The sequence below is a fragment of the Protopterus annectens genome, chromosome 12.part0 (assembly GCF_019279795.1).
Source record: "Protopterus annectens isolate FY-2018-M chromosome 12.part0, PAN1.0, whole genome shotgun sequence".
NCBI classification, from domain to species: Eukaryota; Metazoa; Chordata; order Ceratodontiformes; family Protopteridae; genus Protopterus; species Protopterus annectens.
In genome coordinates, this window is record NC_056746.1 from 846,789,862 (window position 1) to 846,812,603 (window position 22,742).

General features: G+C 41.0%; 1 protein-coding gene across 1 annotated transcript in view; it reads left to right on the forward strand.

Annotated features, from left to right (window-relative positions):
* SAMD10 (sterile alpha motif domain containing 10) overlaps positions 1 to 22,742 on the forward strand; it is a 1,883,599-nt gene that overhangs the window by 1,229,297 nt on the left and 631,560 nt on the right. Inside the window, exon 3 of the mRNA XM_044089888.1 lies at positions 9,126 to 9,294. Within this exon, the coding sequence (XP_043945823.1) occupies positions 9,126 to 9,294 (169 nt within the window). The remainder of the gene's footprint in view (positions 1 to 9,125; positions 9,295 to 22,742) is intronic.

Genomic DNA, 22,742 nt, shown 5'->3' on the forward strand with positions numbered 1-22,742 from the left:
GTTGCTGGGCCAGGGCACGGGCATCACATATTAATTGGTGGCAGTGGTTGGGATATCCACCTCACATATTAATTGGTGGCAGTGGTTGGGCTATCCTCACATATTAATTCTCCCCCAGGAGAACTCAAGCTAATTTTTCAAGTTACCCTTGAGAAACTCCACTTGAGAGGGTTAGGTCTATCTGAGTGTACCTCACCCCATTCCCTGTCTTGAGAGCCCATCTGCATTGGCATTGCTACTCCCACTGCGGTGCTGCACTGACATATCATATGCTTGCAACCCCAGGCTCCATCTTAGCAACTTGGCATTTTGCTGACTGGCTCTGTTTAACCATGTTAGAGGGTTGTGATCTGTCATAACAGTGAATTTTCTTCCATACAGATAAGGCTGAAGTTTCTGCAGGGCCCACACTATGGCTAGACATTCCTTTTCTACAACTGCATAGCATTCCTCCCTGGGTTGAAGCCTGACTGAGGTAAACCACTGGGTGCTCTTCTCCCTCTGAAGAAATCTGGCTAAGTACAGCCCCCACCCCATAGTTCGAAGCATCCACCTGTACAACAAATTCTTTGCTGTAGTCTGGACTGGCTAACACATGGGGTCCTCCCAAAGCTTCTTTAAGCTTCTGGAGTGCCTGCTCACATGCTGGAGTCCACACTACCTTATCTGGCCAGTTATTCCTTGTCAGGTCTGTGAGGGGAGCAGCTGTAGTACTATAACTGGGGACAAACTTGCTGTAGTACCATGCTGTCCCTACAAATGCCGTCACCTGCTTTTTAGTAACAGGTGCAGGCCATGCCTGATTAGCTTCCACTTTGGCAAGTTCTGGCTTTACCTTACAACTCCCCACTCTATGTCCTCGGTAGGCAACCTCTGCCTTATCCACCTGACATTTGCTCGGCATAATGGTCAACCCTGCCCTCTGTAGTCTGCCCAGCACCTCCCTGACATGCTGAAGGTGCTCTGGCCAGGAATGGCTGTAGATGGCAATATAATCTAGGTAAGCAAGGGCAAACCCTCCTGCTCCTGCTAGGATATTATCTACCAGCCTCTGGAAAGTCGATGGGGCATTCTTCATCCCAAACGGCATCTTTGTGAACTCATACAAGCCAAAAGGAGTCACAAAGGCTGACTTCTCTCTAGCACTGGGAGTCAATGGCACCTGCCAATAACCCTTGGTAAGATCAATGGTTGTAAGATACTTAGCCCCACCCAGCTACTCTAGGGCCTCATCTGTCCTAGGCATGGGGTGAGCATCCAACTCTGTGTGACTATTTAATTTCCTATAGTCCACAGAGAACCTGGTGCTGCCATCCATCTTTGGCACCAACACCACTGGGGTGGCCCAGGGACTCTTGGACTCTTGAATCACCCCTAGTTCCAACATCTCCTATACTTCTTCCCTCAGAGTCTGTCTGACTTTCTCAGGCACCCTATAAGGGGCCTGCCTAATAGGCCTTTGGGGTCTTGTATCCACTTGGTGCCTCTCCAGGTGGGTGCACCCTGGTTTTCCAGTGACTATTCCCCCAAATTCCTGCAACACTGCTCGGATTTCTTGAACCTGGGTAGGAGATAGCTGCTGAGACATTGCTACCCCTTCCACTGAGGTGTCAGCCCGAGCTGCACTGAGGAGATCAGTCCCAAGATCTCCCTCATACTCCTCCTACAATCCACTGCACATGCTCAGCACAAGGGCCTCCCTATCATGGTAAGGTTTTGGGGGCATGGTCACTGGGAAACCAGGGTGCACCCACCTGGTGCAGCACCAAGTGGATACAAGACCCCAAATGTTAACATGGTACAATTTTTGCTCCTACCTTCTGTCTAGCAGTTCCACCATGTAGTTAACATCACTTACCTTTCTTACCACCTTGTAGGGTCCCTCCCAAGGTGCTTGTAGTTTCTTGTGTCTGACAGGAATGAGAACCATTACCTGCTGCCCCACAACATACTCTCTAGCTCGAGCATTCTTGTCATACCACACCTTTTTCTGTTGGGCTTCTGCCAGGCTCTTCTGGGCCAAGCCCATGAGTTCCCTGTGCTTGTCCTAAGGTTTAGGACATATGCCACAACAGACCCCTTGTGAGACTCACACTCACCTTCCCACTCATCTCGAATTAAATCTAGAGGTCCACTCACCCTATGCTCATACAGCAACTCAAAGGGTGAAAAACCTGTGGATTCCTGGGGAATCTCTCTGTAAGCAAACAACAAATGGGGCAAATATTTGTCCCACTCCTTCTTAAACTGATCTGCAAATGCCCATAGCATGGACATGATTGCAGAGTTTAACCTCTCAACAAGACCATTAGTCTGGGGATCAATGGTTGTAAGATACTTAGCCTCACTCAGCTACTCTAGGCCCTCATCTGTCCTAGGCACTCACACATGCGTGCACACACACACACACACACACACACACACACACACACACACACACACACACACACACACACACACACACACACACACACACACACACACACACACACACACACACACACACACACACACACACACACACACACACACACACACACACACACACACACAAACTAGTAGCTTTCCATTAACACTGTGAAAAATGAGCAAGAAGCAGTAACTTAATAAATATGTTTCTGAACACAGCAAATCTACTTCACTTGAAAAATGCAAAGTGTTATGACTGGGTCATTAGTAATCACCAGATTGTCATGTGTTTTAGAAATGAGTTCCAGGAAAATCACTTTGAATGAAACATAAGAAGTGAATTCCTTTGAACCCATTTTCAGTTTTGAAGACCTTTTCATAGATCTTTGTGATACACATGATGTTTTAGCTGCCCCAGTATGATCTCACTAAAAAATGTGGAAGAGTATGAATTGTCAATAGCTGTAAAAGCTGTGATATGCTTTGTTCAGAGGTTCATAGGTTGGTACTAGGCTATCGGCCCTAGGGCCTATACAAACCGAGCCATAACAATTCCCTGGCTATTTCTTCCCACAATATTTACTTCCCTGGACCCCTGTCTAGCAGCGCGACTGACATGATCCCCTGGGTGAATTTCTTATCTCCCATCCAATCATCAAGGTTCCTTTTGAAGAGGGCCAAAGAGGCGCTCTGCTTGATATGTATGGGCAGTCTATTCCAGAGTCTGGGGAGTCTCTGCGTCAGTAATCTATCCCTCCAGGGTGTTTTGTTCATTGTGATGACAAGGTTTAGATCCCTGGAGAATGTGTCTCTGAGGGATTGGTATTTCTTTAAGTCTAGCATGTCCAACAGCTCTGGGTTTGACATGATCTTGTATGTTAAGCAGAGATCACCTCTTAGTAGACGATATGCGACAGAGTATAGCTGGAGTGTGTTTAGACGGTCAGCATAGGGCATCTGCTTTAGGCCTGTGATTCCTTTAGTGAGGTATTGTTGCAGATGTCTTGAGAGGTACATACCAAATGGGGCGTTGTATTAGGGATGAGTACAGTGGGAAAATGACCTCCTTTTTTCTGGATGAAAAACCCTTAGTGATGAGGTGTGCTACATAGAAAGATTTCCTGACTGCTGTGGTGATGTGGTTATCTGAAGGTGAGACCATTTTCCACCTGTGTCCCTAAGTCTGTTGTCACACTTTCGGTGTTTAGTGTATTGCCACCTATATGGTAATTCATGGGTACATGTTTTTTCCCAAAGGGGATAACTATACATTTCTTGGCATTGAGCTTGAGCCCATAGCTTTGGCACCAAGCATCTGTTTCTGTAAGGCCCTTTTGTAGAATATCCACATCATTTGTGGATTCAATGATGGCTCCTAGTTTGCAGTCATCTGCAGACTTTGTTAGCCAGAGTCCCTTAGTGTTGGCCTGTACTTCAAAGAAGTAGATGCCAAACAAGAGCGGTCCCAGGAGTTTACCCTGAGATGCTTCACTTGTCACTTGTCTGGAGCTGGATTTGGAGACAGCTACTTTTACAGTGTGGATTCTGTCAGTAAGCCAGTTAGCACCCCATCTCATGACGTAGAGATTAATGCCCAGCTTAGTAAGTTTATCTGTGATTCCAGAATGGAGGATGGTGTCAAAGGCCTTGGCGAGGTCCATATAGGCTGTGTGGACCACCTTACCCTTGTCCACAGCTATGGAGACTGATTCAAAGAAGTCAATCAGGTTCAGGAGACAAGATTGGCTCTTCACGAACCCATACTGGGTGGGGTCCAGTGTTTGAAGGTTGCCAGTGTCTTTCTTTATAAGTTCCATGATAATACGTACTGTTTCATAAACAATGAGCAGAACTGAAATGCACCTCCAGTCACCCAGAAGCTTTAAAGGAGACACTTTGCTCTCTTACAGGCATCCAGTGCTGTTCAATAATGTGACAGAATACATCTTGTCTGAAGGAGAAGGGGTGGTCATGTAGAACAAAAAAACAGACAGTGACTAGAGCTAAGGTGGGTGTGCAAAAATCCATGTGTATTGAAATTTAGTAAGGAAAAAGAGTCCTGGGAAGTAGAAGCTACACTAGGCAGCTGGGAATGGTAACGCCAGAAAATTGGTGGTGCCTCTAGGGACACCAGAAATCAAGGGTTGTGTCATAGTGGTGTGCATGAGAGGCATTGCTGAGGCCTTCATCTTTGAATTCATTTTGCCTATGGTCATCTCTGCTGAGACTGTTTTTTTTTCCTTTTATAGGCAAACAGATCATATTTATATTAAAGATGACAGTCATTTTACAATATTTATGCTCAGTAAGATTTAAAGTTTGGGGAACAATTACATCTGTGGACAGAACATCAAGAAATTATACGTGTTTATTAAATGAGGAAAAGGATAGTACTTTATCTCAAACTGATGGATGTTGTTTTAAAACCTAAACAATTTTGTACTCAATAATATTTGTCATTGACAGGTGTAAAGTACAAGCATGGGAACATCAGCAGTCCTAATGCTAATAATATTTGTAACAGCTTGTGCTGTATATATCTGACCTTGTTTCAGTCATAAATTATATAAATTCTTTATTGATGATGTTTTTATTGTATAGCAAGGCTGTACTGCAATTTTATTGTCATTTCAGAAGTTTATGAACGTTAATGATCAGCATCTGACTTTTATTTATTTATTTGACATTTATTTACTGGGAAAGTCCAGCTGGAATACTATCTCATTTTCAGCTGAGGCCTAGGAAGAGAAGGTCCATATTGACATAATATGGTAACTGTTAAATACAGTTATTACAAAATCTAATAAAAAAGAACAACATATTAACCAAGTAAAGAAATCAACCTGGGTTTATACAGTGTGGACCTTTTCATACATAGTGAAAATTTTTGGACAGATATAACAGACTTTAAAAAAACATTGTTGGTAGTTAAAGAATTCACAAGTTGCAGTTCATTAAGATGACATTAAACACACTAAGTACACTGTGTGGAACAAAGATGAGTAGATAATATAGCATAGGTAAATTTGTATTCGCCCCTTATTGAAGAAATAAATTGATTATATTCAGAGAGAAGGAATTAGAAACAAGTATGGTGGGGTAGAAGGAGGGAGGGAGGGACCAGTGCAGGCTAGGGTAGTGCAAGAGCAGAGCCAAGTCTTATCTGAGTTGTCTTTTAGTAGTAGTTTGAAGTTGGAGAGGTTAGACGTAGATCTAATTTGCAGAGGGATAGAATTCCATTTTTTATTAATAGAGTATGAGAAGACACTTAGACCAGAGGATTTATGGGATTTATATATGCTGAGAAAATGTTGCTTATTCAATCAAACTGGTCTATTAGGATGGTAGGAATGGACAATAGGAGTAAAAACAGAACAGTCACTGGCTTTGTGAATAATGTTGTGTGTGGAGATAAGCTGTATGTAATCTAAGTGATGAGGCAATCTGAGCCAATTCAATGCCTTAAAAACAATATAGCTGTGGATATGGTACTTATTTTAACAGTAGCCTGAAGGTTGGTTAGGATGGGTGCACTGGGAGAATGCATGTAGTGACAAGTGTAGTTTTGTGTTGTAGAGCATTTCTAATTTTTTGTGAGCCCTTTTTATGTTATTTTGTACATACTGATCAAATTTAAGGCACTCATCTCCACAAAGGTTTGTATGAGAGACTACTTCAGTTACAGTTTTATTCAATGAAAAGACTGAAATTTCCTTTGTCAGGCATGTGTGATTTGGGGAAAAATAGCAGTAACTTTGTTTTTTAAGGTTCATAGGTTGTTACTAGGCTAACAGCCACTAGGGCCCTTACAAACTTAGCCACACACTCCAAACCATTTGGGTCCCAAGTATAATGGGTGTCTATTCAGGAGGAGGGGCATCTTAGGACGGAGGTAATAAAGATTTGTGGGAGGGGTTAGTTAAGCTAATATTTTTCTTACTGATGGTCTCTGTTCATAAGGGACATGGGGGTCAGACCAGGACACTTCGGCACACATATCTGTCTCTCCTGCATGTTCTGTTTATGTCACAAGTGAAGTTAAGATCCCTGGATCAGGTGTTTCTGGTGCTGTTTGTTTTGCACATGTGCAGCAGATCCATCAGAGCTGGGTCTGAGGAAGCCTTGTAAACCAGGCAAGGATCTCCTCTTAGCAGCCTGTAGGAGACTGAATGCAGAGACAGAGCCTTTAGGCAATCAGTATAGGACAGGGTATTCATGCCCTGAATTCTCCTGATAAATCTTTGTAGGCTTTCCAACTGTTGCAAGTGTCATGTTAGGTACATGCCAAAGAGGCCACTGTATTCAATGATAGGTCTGATAAGGGCTGAGAAGAGTAGTACTATAATTTCTTTTGACCTGGATGCCATACTCTTACCTATAAGTTGGGTGACATAGAATGATATATTTTGCTATCTTAGCTAAATGTTGGTTAAAGGCCAGACTGCTGTCTACATATGTTACCAGTTCCCTTAGCACTGGGTCGACTATTAGAGGTGTTTTATGGATGGAATAATTAACTTGGGTTAACAGTTTCCCAAGAGACATTATAATCCATTTTTGGCACTGAATTTTAAGCCGTGGCTTTGGCACCAGTAGTATATCTGTGTTAAACCCACTTGCAAGTCATTGGTGTATTGGGAGGAATCTCTAATAGCTCCCAATTTACAGTCAACTGTGAACTTTATGATCCACAGGCCTTGAACATTAGCCTTAACTTCTGAGAAGTAGGAAACAGGAGCAGGCCCAACATGGAGCGCTAAGATACTCCACTGGTGATCTGGTCCCTTGGTGGAGGTGGTCTCACCAATCCTGACTTCTTGGGTCCTGCCTGTGAGGCAGCCATCAGTCCTGTGAGTTATGTAAGAATTTAAACCTAGCTCAGAAAATTTGTCAGCAGTGCCTTAGTGTGGTATTGCATCAAATGCCTTAGCCAGTTCAAGAAACACAGTATGGATTGTTTTACCCTCCTTCCTTTGCCTGGGTGACCCTCTCAGAGAAGTTTAACATGTTATATCGGCATGACCTTCCCTTAAGAAAGGCAGTTTGGGATGGATCCAGTAACTGTAAGTGATCAATGTTTTTGTTTATCATTTCCATGATAATTCATTTCATGGCTTTGCGTATTAGTCTTGTTAGACTGATGGGTCTGAAATGGAGACGTGTGGCATATCTCCCCATCTCCTCAGCAGCAAAGCCATATCTCCACCCTGTGGCCCTCTTCAAGCATGCCTACTAATGTGCTTTATCCAGCTTCCACCAGGGATCGACACAGTAGATACCTACAGGTCCCCCCATCCACTCTGGTATGCCAATCCTTCTCTCCCACTTCTATCAATTGCCTGAGCCACTAATCAAACCAGATTCATCTGGGTCCTAGTCAAGGCTTTATCCCTGTATGCCACCAGAGCAGTTGAATGACATTCATACTCTTACGTTAGTCATGGCATAACACTTCCAACATGCTTGCAGTTTCTGATTCTGCAATCACTTTGCACAATGACAAATAGTTCATCAAAGCACCCTTTAGTTAAATAATGTCACTTTTGGGATGGGGAAGACTTCTCCTTGCCTGGAGGTTCAACAACGTCAAAGGTGTATAGTTAGAGTGGGGATGCAAAGATATAACCCCCTGCATGGGTGGGGGTGGGGGGGGGGGCTTGACATTAGTTAAACAGTATTTTAAAATAATAGTATGAATCACATTTCAAGTGTTTTGCACTGTAATTTTGTGAATGACTGATGTCATCCTTCACATCAGACTGTTTGCTAGCATCTCCCACACAAGCTTGACATGCAGCAAAATAACTTATTGACTGCAGCATCTGTTGTTTCACATTACATACTCTAGTACTTCTGTTCCTAAATTCTTCACACCTACTGTTCTAGAAATTGGATATGATCAGGACATTACTGGACACATTGAACAAGGATATTGCATATCTAATACTTCATCTGTGAATGCCATCTCTTTATCCACACTCCATGAGAAAAAGTGAACCCTGCACAGCAGCATTCTGCTGTCACGTGTGCTTGACCATCTCAGCCTTCCAGATTTCTTTCTCAAGTTTCCAGATTCTCTTCAGATTATCCTAATGACAATAAAGGCTCAATTGTCCAGAATGTGCACCTAGATTAATTTCCTAGGCCCCAATGCCTTCTTCTGTAGTGTCAGTGTGTGTTTGAAGACTGGAATGTCTCTGTTACCATGCATCCAGTACATTTTATAGACTGCTGCAATCTGTAAGTCTGTCTGTTTCACCGCTTTTTCTCCTTGTGGTGTTCCTTCCATTGGCTTACTGTACTGCTATTCTTTGTTTCTTAAACTTCTGTTTTCCATCCCCTCAGTATATCTCAGTAAACTTATAGCACGTGTATGAAGCTATAACTCCCAAAATTAGACCAACGCTCTTTCTCTTAGCCACTCTTTCACACCATGGTTTACCAGAATAAGCATAAGCCATACAACATAAGTGGGTAGTGGCACTGAGCTAGCTGGTAAAGGCAAAGGCAAACAATTTTCATGTAACAGTCTTTTTTCTATTTATGAAAAACATTGTAAATGATTTATTTATGTATTTATTTCTTTAGTTCGTATATAAATGAACTGGTCCTAAACACTGCACCATTTTCAGTCACAATTTATTAAATGTTTTGGCTGATTTGAATATAAATGTCTCCCATCAACTTTTAATACCTTTTTTTTTTATTTTTGCCAGGCCAGACTGAATGATTGCTATGGAGTTTACCACACGAGTCCTTTACTGGGGAGCCTCACCAAGCCAGTTGTATTGTGGACACAGCAGGATGTATGCAAATGGCTGAAAAAGCACTGTCCACATAACTATCTGACTTATGTGGAAGCATTTTCACACCATGCAATTACAGGTAATTGTTGCTCAGCAATTATATTTTTCATTAAGGGTCTACCAACATTTTAATAGTTATTTTAATTTGGTACAAAAACATACCACTGGAGAACTGCATTAAAACTATTTGAAACAATCTATGGAAGTCCAGTATTCTTTTTTCCGGAATGAGTTAATTTGTTACTTTGAGCAGAATGATCGATAGACTAAAGCTCAAAACATCTACAGTAAATATTATATTTTATGATATAGTTTAACAAATTAGTAGATTACAACATACAGAATAGAATCACTCTGCTTTATTAAAACACTTTTTGACAAATATTTTTGATTTTAAATGAATGTTAATACAAAGCATACATTGTGTTCGTTGTCTAATGCATACACAGGCAAACACATGCAGACCCAGAAGAGCAGGTTCTTCAAAGTATGTGCATCCATATTGAAGTTTAGTGAGTTGCTGAAGTACAGGTCCCACGTTTGTCTCCAGAGAATCTGATTTTATGGCCAGTATTTTTACAGTTTTTCAGAATATTGAGTTGGGGAATTTTTCAGTATATTGAATTGCGGATATAGTAATCTCACCACTTCCATGTGGTTAGGACACCAATGCCCGAGGCATTGAAATAATCTGCCAAATCTATTTCTTAAGAAAGCAACTAATACAGAGCTTTGTTTATTGCTCCATTGGCAGCCATCTCAGCTGCACTAAATTACTGAGCAAGTGTTAGATATTGTAAGTTTGAGCACTTACTTAGTGTCATATGTGTGAGTTGGTGTTTTTGGTACTAATGAATGAGCAGCTCTTTACCAGTGAGCAAAGTTACATATTGTACTTGTGAACAGTGTTTTAATTGTACTTGTGTTAACATTCTTCAAAAAGCCTGGAGCATCTTACTGAACCTACAAACCTCTAAACAATTCCTCACTCATTTTGGTATGACATGTATTAACCTGAGTACACAAACAAAGTACATGTACGCAAGTAAAAGTAAGTTATGATCATACACAAAACACTACTACTGTGATTTTGCAGGGGAGAAAACCCCATATATTTCCCATTTGGCAAACTCATATATTTTTACTGTAAGGTCACTCAAGCTCAGAGAAATTGTGATCATTCATCAAAAAAATAATAATTAAAAAAAACTTGCATTTTCTCTGAGATGCTATGGTCTTAAACTGGGCAAAAAATGTACATTTTAAATACACATACATCATTACAATATGCAGCACATATAAGCAAACACAGACTTGAGTAATCATGCCCAAGCAAAAAAAAAAAAAAACTGTCAAGCAGCTGAACTTTGTGGAAATGAGTAGCTGTGTGATATGACATATGTGATATAGGTGTGATATGCTGTCTGATATGTGATATATGCAAGAAGGTGTTCAGTACAATACATGAGAGCATGTATTTAAGTAGATGCTTTATACTGCACTTTTGAACAAGCTTAGAAACACCTTTAAACATATTTTTGAGTTCATTATTTTGGCAGTTCAGTGATGATGTAGGACAGTGATGCAGAAAATGTGGGCATTGGGGAAAACAGGCACTGGGAATTAAATGTCTAGCTGTATATTTAGTTTGCAGTGTTGTGGAAGATAAACTATCCTATTGACTTTTATGTAAAGTCATCTTATGTTTTGATTTTATGCTTTCCAGTTCAATTTTAAAAAGTTATATACATGAAATTTGACTAAATAATACTGTACTAGCAGTCATGTTATTTTTTGATATATATTGTATTTTTCACCTTGAACAAAAGTCACATGCGTATGCTTTTTGTAAGGTAACTCTCATATAGTTTTGCAGAATCACCGTCTAATGAATGATTGTGAATATGAAGATGAGAAAACACAGGGAGTATGGTGGTCCTCACTGGTATGGGGATATATGACTATGACATATTATAGCAAATGTTTCCAGGTAACATGTCCAAACATTCATTTACAACGCATAAACACGTTGTGATTTAATATGCATAAATACTGGAAAAGGAACACTCTGAATTTTCTGTAATTTATGTGTTAACAAAAACACAGAAGGCAGGATTCAGAAGCATGCACTGCTGTGCAATGTGATAGCTGCAGATAAGGATTCAGACCTACAGTTTTCAGCAACATCCTTCAGAATGCAGTAGGGAGGGAGGATTTCACAGACATCAACCCACAAACAAACCAAACAGTACAGTGCAGCCTGGAATTGTATGAACCAACTGCCAGTGTTTATGACCGGGTACTAAATCTCTCAGATATATAATGATGGAGTCTATGAGCCATAGATGAATATGTGATGATGCACATTGTGACAACCCACCATTGGACCAGTAATCAAGGAGCCTCAATCCTCACCACTGGCACCTCTGGGGGACATTCACTGGGAGGATAATAAGTGCACACACAGTATTTCCAGATGCTGCTCTCTGCATTAAGTGCAAATTCCCTTAAGAGCACACAGAGACCACAGTCAGTCCAGGCTGTTTCCTCTGTCTTTCTCCAGATCCCCAGTAAGGCTCCCTACTGGCACAGCTATAGAGTTAATTCCTTAGCCAGGGTTCTAAGCCAAGTTCTCCAATAATCTCTGTCTAACCAGTGCTTCGTGTCCCTGCCCAAGTAGCTGACACATGCACTCATTGAGATTTGATTTGCACACACACACACACACACACACACACACACACACACACACACACACACACACACACACACACACACACACACCTGGGAAAGGCTGGCACAGGTTTACTAGATATGCCCCTTTTGCCCAAACTATAAGGTAGTTACCACTGCTACCAGAAACCCTTGCCAGCTACCTTAAGGTTCTTCCAAGGGTACACAATATACTGAGTGAAATTAATATTAATACAAATGATAGTTTGACCAAGAGCAAGGCTATTAGGAGTGGCCCAAACTGTGCCACCAAATAAATATGCAAGTACTCTCAAACTTAAATATCTCTACAAAGATCAACCACAATGAAAGGTCTCAATATATTTAATAATAAATAATAAAAGAACAAGAAAATACTAAGTATATATATTCACAATGACATCAGAGTTCAAAACCACAGGAAATATTTAAAATAACATTGCAGGACAGGCTCAGCCAAATAAAGAAAAACAATATCTAAACTAAGCTTCACTATATTCCTGACTGTATCTAAGAGAGTTACGATAGCCTAATACCTTATGTAATAGAGCAAGGCAGATGACGTGGTGAATGGTCCTTCTTGTTCTTGTCAGGCCCAAGACAGAATACAGAATGCTCTGTCTCATCAAGAGATTTCTCAAAATAATATTTAAAATATTACTGCTGGGATAGCTTGCAGAATGACATCACTTCTTGTCATCTGACTTCTAGTTCCCATGAAAACCTCGATTTCTGGAAGGTGGCAGGACTTGGCACCTACCTATAAAAATACATACACAAGGGCTTTTGCTCAGATATTTGGCAGGTGTTGGTAGTCATAAAACATTTACATATATCCATGCTTCCAGAGTAGTAATTAGTTCACCCCAAAGACAATACAAAAAGTTTCCCGGTACAGACTTTGTGTCTCTGGCTGCCTTGAAACCTGTGAGATAACATCTTTATGGCCTAGCCTATAAAGTGATTTTATTTCAGATATTTTTCTAAAGTTTGTTGGAGTGAGATTAATCTTCCAATTTCCTCTGTTAAAACGTATACAGCTAAACAGTTACAATAGTGCATGCACATTTCTCTTCTCTCCAGTAAGGCATATTGTGAATACATTTCAAACGCAAGCACTTTACAAATACCTTTTCATCACAAATGTCTGTAAAATCAATTTTATATACACATGACATGCAGTTCTAATACTTTTGTAACATCAGCATCTTGTATTATCCACAGTTCTAATGCATTTGTAACACAAGCATCTTGTATAAATCAATTTGATATTCACAAATGACATATAATTATTTACATAATTCCAGCTAGCTGTGCTTGCAGTACATCCTTTCATCACACACGTGATATCTATAGAAGATGTAGGTATCATGTCGATGAATATGTGATGATGTACATGATACCTACAGAAGATGTAGAGTGAATGACTGTGGAATTAAAAAGCAAACATCACAACATGACCAGGCTCATCCTAAGACAAATACAGAAAGTATTATGAACAACTACCTAGAAAGCTAACTGCGCCTTCAGTAACATACCTTGAATGTATGAGTGCTGATAAAACTATGCAAAAACAGCTGCAGACCATGCTGTTACCCCATGTTGCATCTTGCAGAGTAAGTGGAAAGTGACATAGGTATATACATGCATGACAAACACAAGCTAGCTGAGCAGGCACACTCATGCATGTGCAGATCAAAGACAAACAAATAGCAATGTAAAAGTTGCTATTGGCTGAAACATCTGTGACGCAGTGATAAGCCAGACCTCTGTGGAGTAAAGGTACATTACCATTAATAATTATGTGTGAAAACCTGAAGTTAGGCTGCCAGCAAACGTACCTCCCAAAACAAAATCTCTGGAATGCAATCTCACAGAATGTGTGGGAAAATTCACATGTTTTTAATTGCATGGGGGGGGGGGACCCCAATGCACCCTCCCAAGTGGGGAACTTTACAAGTCACACCCCCTTACTTACTCATACCAACTCCACAAGCACACAGAATTGGAGAAAAAAGAAAACACCTGCTAATGGTGAAACACAGCTTGCACAGCTACGACTTTTCAGTAAAACAGAACATTAAAACATTGTGGGAGGTACCACTTCACAGAATCTTTATTGGATGTTATCTTTATGGAGATGTACATTCTAACAGATATAGACCTCCAGACCTACCAATTATCCATATTATGTCTACTGCATGACAATACATACATGCATGCAGCTGTACTCAAACACAGCTGTGTTTGTATAATGCAAATAGTAATAAAAAATGCATCAGTAAAAAACACATATAAACTAAACAGAAAGAAACAGTAACATAAAAATATACTTATTTGTTTGGCAGCACTAGTTACTGGAATGTGAGCCACAGTACAGTGAATCTGCTTTGTACTTCGAGGTGGACTTTATTCATAGTGGCCTTTCTGCCACACTTCCACATTCAAGTCACCCTGATACTGGTCCTACATACCGGATAACTGTCTTGGGTGTGGAGCATCATCACCACCACCACCATGCAAGGGCTGTATGCCTGTTCTACTGCATCATCAGAAGGCAGAGTTGGATGAGATGGAACCAGGAAGCATTTGAACAGTTTCCTAGCATAAAGTAAACACACTAGTTTATTAAACTTATTAAATTTAAGTCCACTGAAGTAACTAAAGTAAAAAAATACACATTTTAAAATAAGAAACCCCACTTTACAAGATGAGGGCATAATTATAACAAAAAGAAATAGTAACAAAAATTTGCACTTGATCTTTCTTGATCTTTAAGATATACAGTGACCTTTTCATATGTCCTGTCTTCTTGGCACTTCAGGGCTACTTTATGGGCATGCATCTTACCCAAATATGATTCTTATACTATATCACTGTGGTTGTGTTTAGATCTAGCACTGCCGGCAGCTTTTTCATGTTAACTTGGGCTGACACTTCATTTACTATTACTGCTGATACTGACAATGCTGATGTACATTACATTACTGTTGGCTCAGGGCATATTGTTGATGCAGACAGTGCTCGAGTGTCTGATGACACTGCCTGTATCATATTACCAACCACTAAGGGTGTGTGCACATTACACATGGCTGGGGACACACAGAGTGTAGGATCACATTTCATACAAGAGACTGACAATGGAAAAAAGAAAAAGGTACTTTAGACACAGATGGTTGTGGAGTCTAGTTCCACAGAGAAGACTGTACTTGCAGCAGCTGATCCCCAGCAGTATTGATCTCCCTTAAGAGAATGTGTAAGATTAGGTATCAGCACAGCATCAGATGTGGGAATTCCTTTTGTCGAGCCATACCCTTGTGTTAAAGCCCAAGTCAGAATCTTCAACATACCCCAGATGTACAGAGCCCCATGGAAGAATACAAGCTGATGCTGAGGACTTTCATCTAGACCAACAGTCTGCTGCCATGCATGCTGTCAGTATGTCATCTACAATGAACCATGCATGAATGTACATAGCAGTGCCATTATTGACTTCTGTGTCTCATAGCACCTCCTCTGATAGAAAAAACACTATTCGAAAGATTCTGTTACATCAAACCATATCTGCCAAAAGAGGAAGAATAGATGTGGATGATCAAAATTATGGGTAGATATGACAACTACATCTGCAGATGTTAGGGGAAGCCAGGGTCACTGGCTACATCTGTGCCCATGAGCATTGCTTCCTTACAATATGACTGGTCTTGTTGTTCTTCTGCACATGTATTCCAAGCAGCTGCATCTCACTCCCAACATGGTATACCCTGCAGCATGGTGTTGTGATCAAAAGCGTAGCTAGGATGGGAAGAACGGGGCAGCTGCCCTAGGCACAAAATATTAGGTGGTGCAATTGGCAGATCCAATTGGTTGAAAGTGCAGTACCATCATTCATTCATTTCCATACCAGTGTTAATGAATGGCAGTACAAAAATCTATCCCAGTACTGCTTTTGCAGTCAGGACTCCAGCACTTCATAGTTCTACTTTTACTTTTAGGACTAAATAAAAAAAATCTCTTTGTGCTTACAGTCTTGCTCTTCATCACTGTACTAAGGAGAGTACATAAATGAACCTGTTTTGCTCCTAAAGTGATGAGCATGCCAGCTCAGGGAATGGAAGAATGAGGACCTTTTTTGTTACAGTTGTGAAGGGCCAGATTTGAGAAGAGCTTTGGGCACAAGACGAACCAGCTACAGCTCTGGCTGTAATGCCTGTTTGCCCCTCTGAGGGTGCCAATCTGGCCAACCTTTTCCCATGAAAGTGAAGGGTTGCACTTTATTAGTGGCTACAGGACTAGGCGAATGTATGCTTGGTGATCACAAGCAAACAATGTTAGCCTCATGAGCATATGCAGGGAATGTGTGCTTGGTAATCCCAAGCTGTTAATGGAAGCCCTCATGGTTATGTGCATAGGAACACACATATGTAGAGGGAGGACATGGAATTTCCCTGTGGTGATGCTGATGTGCTGATGCACCTGTCAGCCACCAAGGATGGGCTAAGGCCGGAAAAAAATGTCTTAGTTGTTGAGTTTCTGGTAATGGCACAAATACAACTATGGCTTCCTAAATGATGGTTCCTTTCCCCTGTCTGCTCTCATCTTCAGTGGGACTGCCCAAAATAGGGGATGAGCAATGGGCTATACTGACAGGGGGGAAGACCCAATGTTCAGCAGGTATGTCAGGAAGCATCATATCATAAAAATAACTTTTAGCCAAACTTGAAGTTTCTGAATGTGACACCTCACAGGAGAATGCCTCAGGGAACACCCCGAAGAATGCTACCATATAAGAGACATCTTACAAAACATCTGATAATACATCTCATGGAACACCCTTTGGAACAGCCATGGATACTCCATGCCAAAGATGAGAAGTGTTCTGAAATATCTCCTATATGTGTCCTGTGCTGCTCACTGTATTTATGCTCTCTGCCATTGTGTACTTTGGCATGTGATGCATTTTTCTGCTTGTGCCATGTACAGCTACTGCAGTAAGTTGCATGTGTTTTCAGCACACTTAGTACTATATAGCATGCATTACAATGTTCAGTATGATTCTGTTAGTTTTGTTTTTCTTTTTATTCTACTGTTGTATAATGGACATGTTTCTCAGCAGTACAGGCTCTATTTGTCATTGCTATATGGTTTTGTGACAGTTATTCTGTTTTTTCATGGTGTTCCAATTGCAGATATATCTATGGACCTCATTGACTGGCATGAATTTCCATATTTCCTGCATTATGTGCAGTCTTTTTGTTATTTTATGTATAATATATTAAGCTTACTGTTTGTATTTCTTTCATATGATACAGAAGAAATGGTTACTTAGCTCTACCTTATATGATAGTTGTCATGTTACTTTTTAAGCATATGGAAAAATCCCTCAAGGATTTATATTCTAATTTTATTTGCACTTCAAGCTGTTGTAAGCTTTATGTTTGTTTCGACTGATATATTTATTCTTTGTATTTATTTTTATTACATTGAATGTGTGTTCTCTCCTTATGATCTTTCAGGCATTCTTCACAATGTATAAAGTGTATAAATAAGATTTTTAAATCACTTCTGCACTATTTATCGTCTGACAATAGTTCATGTATGAAAAGGGTCCACTGGGACAGGTCAATTATTCATTTAATAAAAAAGAAAAAAAATACGATATTGATTCTCAGTACCTAGTCATACTCTAATCTTTGCCCTGCCCTCTATACATAGCTAAATTTTCTTATCTCCTGCAAAAGTTTATGTTTGTTCATTTTGTAACATTCCCTCCTCTGGGCCAGTGATCATGGAGCTGCAATCTTTACCACTGACACCAGTGGGGAACATTCACTGAGAAAAAATAGACACACACAATATTTTCAGATGCAGCTCTTTGCACCAAGTACAATTTCCTTTAAGAGCGCACAGGGAATGGACACTCCGAACCTGGGGCTGGGCTTTCTCTCAAGTCCCAAAGTAAGACTGCACACTGACCACTACAGAATTAAGTCCTTATACAGGTGCTCCAAGTCAAGTCATCTACCACCTTCTCTGTGAAATCAGTGCTCTTAGTGTCCGTTTGTGGTTTTTATCTATTAACTGTAAAGTGGTTTGCCACTGTTTCAGGGTCACTGTGATGTAGTTTATCAGTGTAGGGTGTATCTTACACATTTTTAAGCATTCTTTTATCCATGAATGTGGGATACTGTCAAATTCTTTTTTTGTAGTCAATCCATGCCATACTTAGCTTCTTCCCCTTTTTTGCAGTTCTCCACTATAATTTTTACAGCAAATGATCCTTTGTTCCATATGACTTTCTTTTTTTGCCCTTTTGTTGTATTGGCATAATTGAGTTTTCTTCTAAATGACTGTAAACTCTGTTGGCATCAATTTCAGTATATAGTTTATATGTTGTCGGACTTGGAAGGCAAGTTATTGGTCTATAATTTTTAGGGTAGCTTGCAGGTTCACTCCTGTTGTTAGCCAGGCTAGTGTCTGTTCGGGGTGCGCATATAAATAGTTCTTACTCATGGCTAAATCTTCATACAAAGATGTTAATAGTTTTAACCAGAAGTTGGGTACAGCACCTAGGCCTGAGGTTTTCCAACTAGAGGCTTTTCTTAACTTTGTTTCAATATCACTGGTTGTTACTTCATCCCATTTCATATTCTGTATCTTTGAACTTCTTTTTCTTTCTTTTATGTCTTCTATCCATTTAGCATCTTTGTTATGTTCCACAGGATCTTCTTAAATACTTCTCCAAAATGTATCTATTTCTTCTTTTTTTTGGTGGTCTTTCAGTTCCATTTACCTTGTTTCCCAATTCTCAGTAAATGTTTTTGGGGTCCTCAGTAACTTGCTTATTTTGTACTTTTTCTTTATAGTTATCCATGTATCTTCTAAGTTTTTCTGCCTGTGCTGGTATTTTTAGTTTATTATTTGCGATAGTGCATGGTAAATACTGATCCATTATAATTCTGTGCATTGCTTTTATCACTTCTATCTTACGTATTTTTGTTGATTTGTTCCCTCTTCTATATTCTTCTAACAGTGACACTTCTTGTCTTATGTGCTTTATAATTTCCTCTATTCGATACTTCCACAATGGTTTTTGATTTCTCCTCTCCTTTCCCTCACTACCCTGTGTTCTTGTGGTAGTACTTTATCGGTTATTAATTTAGTTACACAGTAATATATCCTGTTTACTTCTGTTATATCGCATGGATCTCTATTAACAATCCTAATTACTGTGCTTATTTGTTTTATCAAACTTCTGACTTTTTGGGTTTTATTGGCCTTCTGCAGTCTATTTCTTTCATTGATCTTAAGACGCCTATCGCTATTAAATCAAACAACTCTTCTCTTAGCTCATTTTCTTCTAAACTGAGGGCACATTTTTGTTCTCCATTTCCTGTGGGCATTCTATAGAAAGTTCTATTGCATCTTCCTGTGTCACATTCTCTTCAGTTTAATCTTGTGTCATCTGTTGCTCTGTCATATTGGATTTCACTGGCCTATCACTCCTCAACATTGCCTGCGTCAGAGTTGGCACCATTTCCTGTTCCTTCCCTAGCTGTCCAGCTTCAAATGAACATTTATACTGGTTTCCTGTGGAAAGTTCCAAAATATCTTCATATAGCAACTTTGTTCCAACGTACAGAATCCTTTTCCTTGAGATTTAGTTGCTTCCTTAGCTGCCTCTCTCAAGCCTCGTAATGTAGGCTCCAAGAGCTGAGCTTGTCTCAACTCTACCTTTGTGGCCCTTCCCAGCTCCCCTTCCACAGAAGGTCTGGTATCTTCTGATAGTGGTGCCTCACTGTCAGCCTGGGTACTACCAGTTACCTCTGCCTTTGCAGTCACCCTGTTCAAGGGAACATCAGTACCTATCAGCAGCTGTGGCTCACATTCAGGCTTACGGATCTATATTATATATTCAAAGCTTCAAAACTTCAAACCTCATATGTTTGACAACATATGAGTGAAACTTGAAACCTCAAATATATAATAATTAAAAGAAAAAAAAAACTTACCTTAATGCTCTGAGCAAGCCTCCCCCTGCACCCCCCCACACCCCCCTACATAAATATACCAACTCCGAGACTGCACTTCAATGCAGAAAAGGGAAATTTTCCCATTCTGTGCTTTAGGAGCCATTGCCTTTCACCTTCAAACTTTTCAAAGTTCGATCATATGGTGCCGACCATATAACATTCAAACTTTGAAACATTCGGCAGTTTAATAGGGACCCCAGGCTCACTGCTACAGTGTTGCTCCCTCCCTGAAATAGCCATATCACCAGCCCCAGCTTCAGGTGTAGGGACTGTCTGGGTTTTCCTCAGGCTACCAGACTCACAGGCCTGTCTCCAAGCCTGATTGTAACTGCAGGCACACAAGGTACTGCATTATCAAAATCATTCCCTATCAAGACATCTGAAAGGATATCCTGAAACACATCTACTTGTTTGCTTCATTTTCTACCCTCCTAGTCAAGGTGAATGCTAGCCAAAGGTATTTGGAATGGGATCACTCCTAAAACTCTGACTGGAGTGGATGGCTCAAGCAAGTACTGCTCCTCTTTAACCACTGTAGGCTTCACAATGGTTATGTCAGAGGCTGTGTCTCTTTTGGCAATGGCCTGTTTTCCATCCACCAAGATAGGATACAAACTCAGGTGATAGTTTGGTACCCCTGTTGTCTCCAGACAACTTACAGCTGCATGCTGTTATTCCCACTTGCCGGCTCCCTCACATTTTGTTCCCCACATTGCTTCAGTGGACATTTGTATGCTACATTGCCCCTCTGGTTACATTCAAAACATCTAAACCCTTATCTTGGTCGTGTACCTGAACTAGTGCTTTTCCTTTTTACTGGTTGACTCTGTTGGGGTGGTTTAGGCTGCTCACCATGGGTTCCCTTATATCCATGTGCAGCACTGAGTATCCCCTTCTTGTGTAGTGGTGCCCTGCTTGTCAAGTAGAGATCCCTTTTTTTCCTCATCTCATCTGCAGAGTTACACTCCCAGTCTGCCAACTAGATTCTCATGTCCTCAGGCAAAGTGCTAAAGGCTGTTTCCTTCACCAAAAGGTCTGGCAGCCTTTCAAAAGTGGTGACTTGACACCCACTCACCCGCCTATGAAAATAAGTCATTCAAAGGGGATCCAATGTCTGTCTGCCTGGGATGACATGCTGGACAAGCCACGCTGCTTCGCAAGGGACGGCTTGCACCTGTCACCCCTGGGATTCCGGATATTGGCAAAGGCTCTTGCCACCCCCATAGTGCCTTTTTTAGGCAAGGCTCAAATTCTAAACCTACCACCCTAGAACACAAAAAAGGAAAAAAACTAAGGGTAATGCTGCTCAATGCCAGAAGTCTAAATCTCAAAATGCACGCACTCGAGGCCCTTCTCAGTATGGAGATCATCGATGTCTGTGCAGTGACAGAAACCTGGTTCAAGGCTCCTGAGAGCACCCCAGCACTATCAGGTTTTACCTCTTATCATGCGTTCCGGCCCCAAAATCCGGACAATACCAAGAAAGGAGGGGTATCCATATTCATCAAAGACACCCACACCTCAAGACTGGTGGCAATGCACGATGCATCGGAGACCATCCAGGTGCAATTAACCATAGGCAAGACTGCTCTGCAAATTGTAGCATGTTACAGGCCACCCTCACAAACTCAGGAACCTCACATGGCCTTCCTGAAAACACTAGAGGGATAAATGTATCACCAAACACCATCATACTAGGTGACTTCAGTTACCCTAATATAGACTGGGAACACTACTCAAGCCCAAACACCCTAGCCCAAAAGTTCCTGGAATTCATAAACTCAAATGCCATGGAACAACTAGTCACCATCCCCACAAGAGGAGAAAACATACTTGATCTCATCATCACGAACATGGGAGCACAATGTTCAACACCGGAAGTATACCCCTCACTGGTGAGATCAGATCACAAACTAATCTCGCTGGAGGTCCTCATCCCACCCCACCTGAAATAAAAGACCACAGTAAAGAACTTCTCGAAGCCGACTTCACACTTCTAAAGACTAGTGTGGTCTCCTTTAAGGCCCCCGAGCCGACAAAAAACAGTACTCAAGCCGCTGAATCACTTACAAATGCCTTCTACCAGCACCTGCAGGACTGCATGGATAAGGCAATCCCAAGCAAAACAAAGACTCTTTGTACCAAAGGCAAGCGTCCACTCTGGTGGACCCCAGCCATAAACAAACTCTACAACAAAAGGAGGAAGCTACTACAAGATAGAGCAAAATCCTTAAAAGGTAAGACACCCTTGATCACTATAAGTAAAAAACTAAGAGCTCTCATAAAATCATCCAAAGCAAATTTTGAGAGAAAAATAGCTAAAGACTCAAAAGACAATCATAAGGCCTTCTTTAGCTATGTTAGAAACCTGGGAGGAAACTCCCAGATATGCTCAGAACTAGTTCAAAATGATGTGAAGATTACTGATCCTACAGACATTGCCAACATACTGGCTGACAGGTTCAGTGCAAACTTCTCCCCTCCCCCAAAAGGAGAGATATCTATTCCAAGCCATTTCAGCACCCCACACCCCTCCAACGCCCAAGTGAGAACTACTCTCTTCAAAGCAAAAACACAGCATCCATGGGACCTGATGGTGTCCCCGGCTGTGTGCTCCACGAACTCAACGAGGAATTAAACCCACAGCTAGGACAGCTGTTTAATCATAGTCTTACCTCTGGATACGCACCCAGGGAGTGGCGCACTGCAACTGTGGTCCCACTTCACAAAGGCGGTGCCTCCACCGACCCTGAAATTACCGGCTCATTAGCTTGACAAGCCT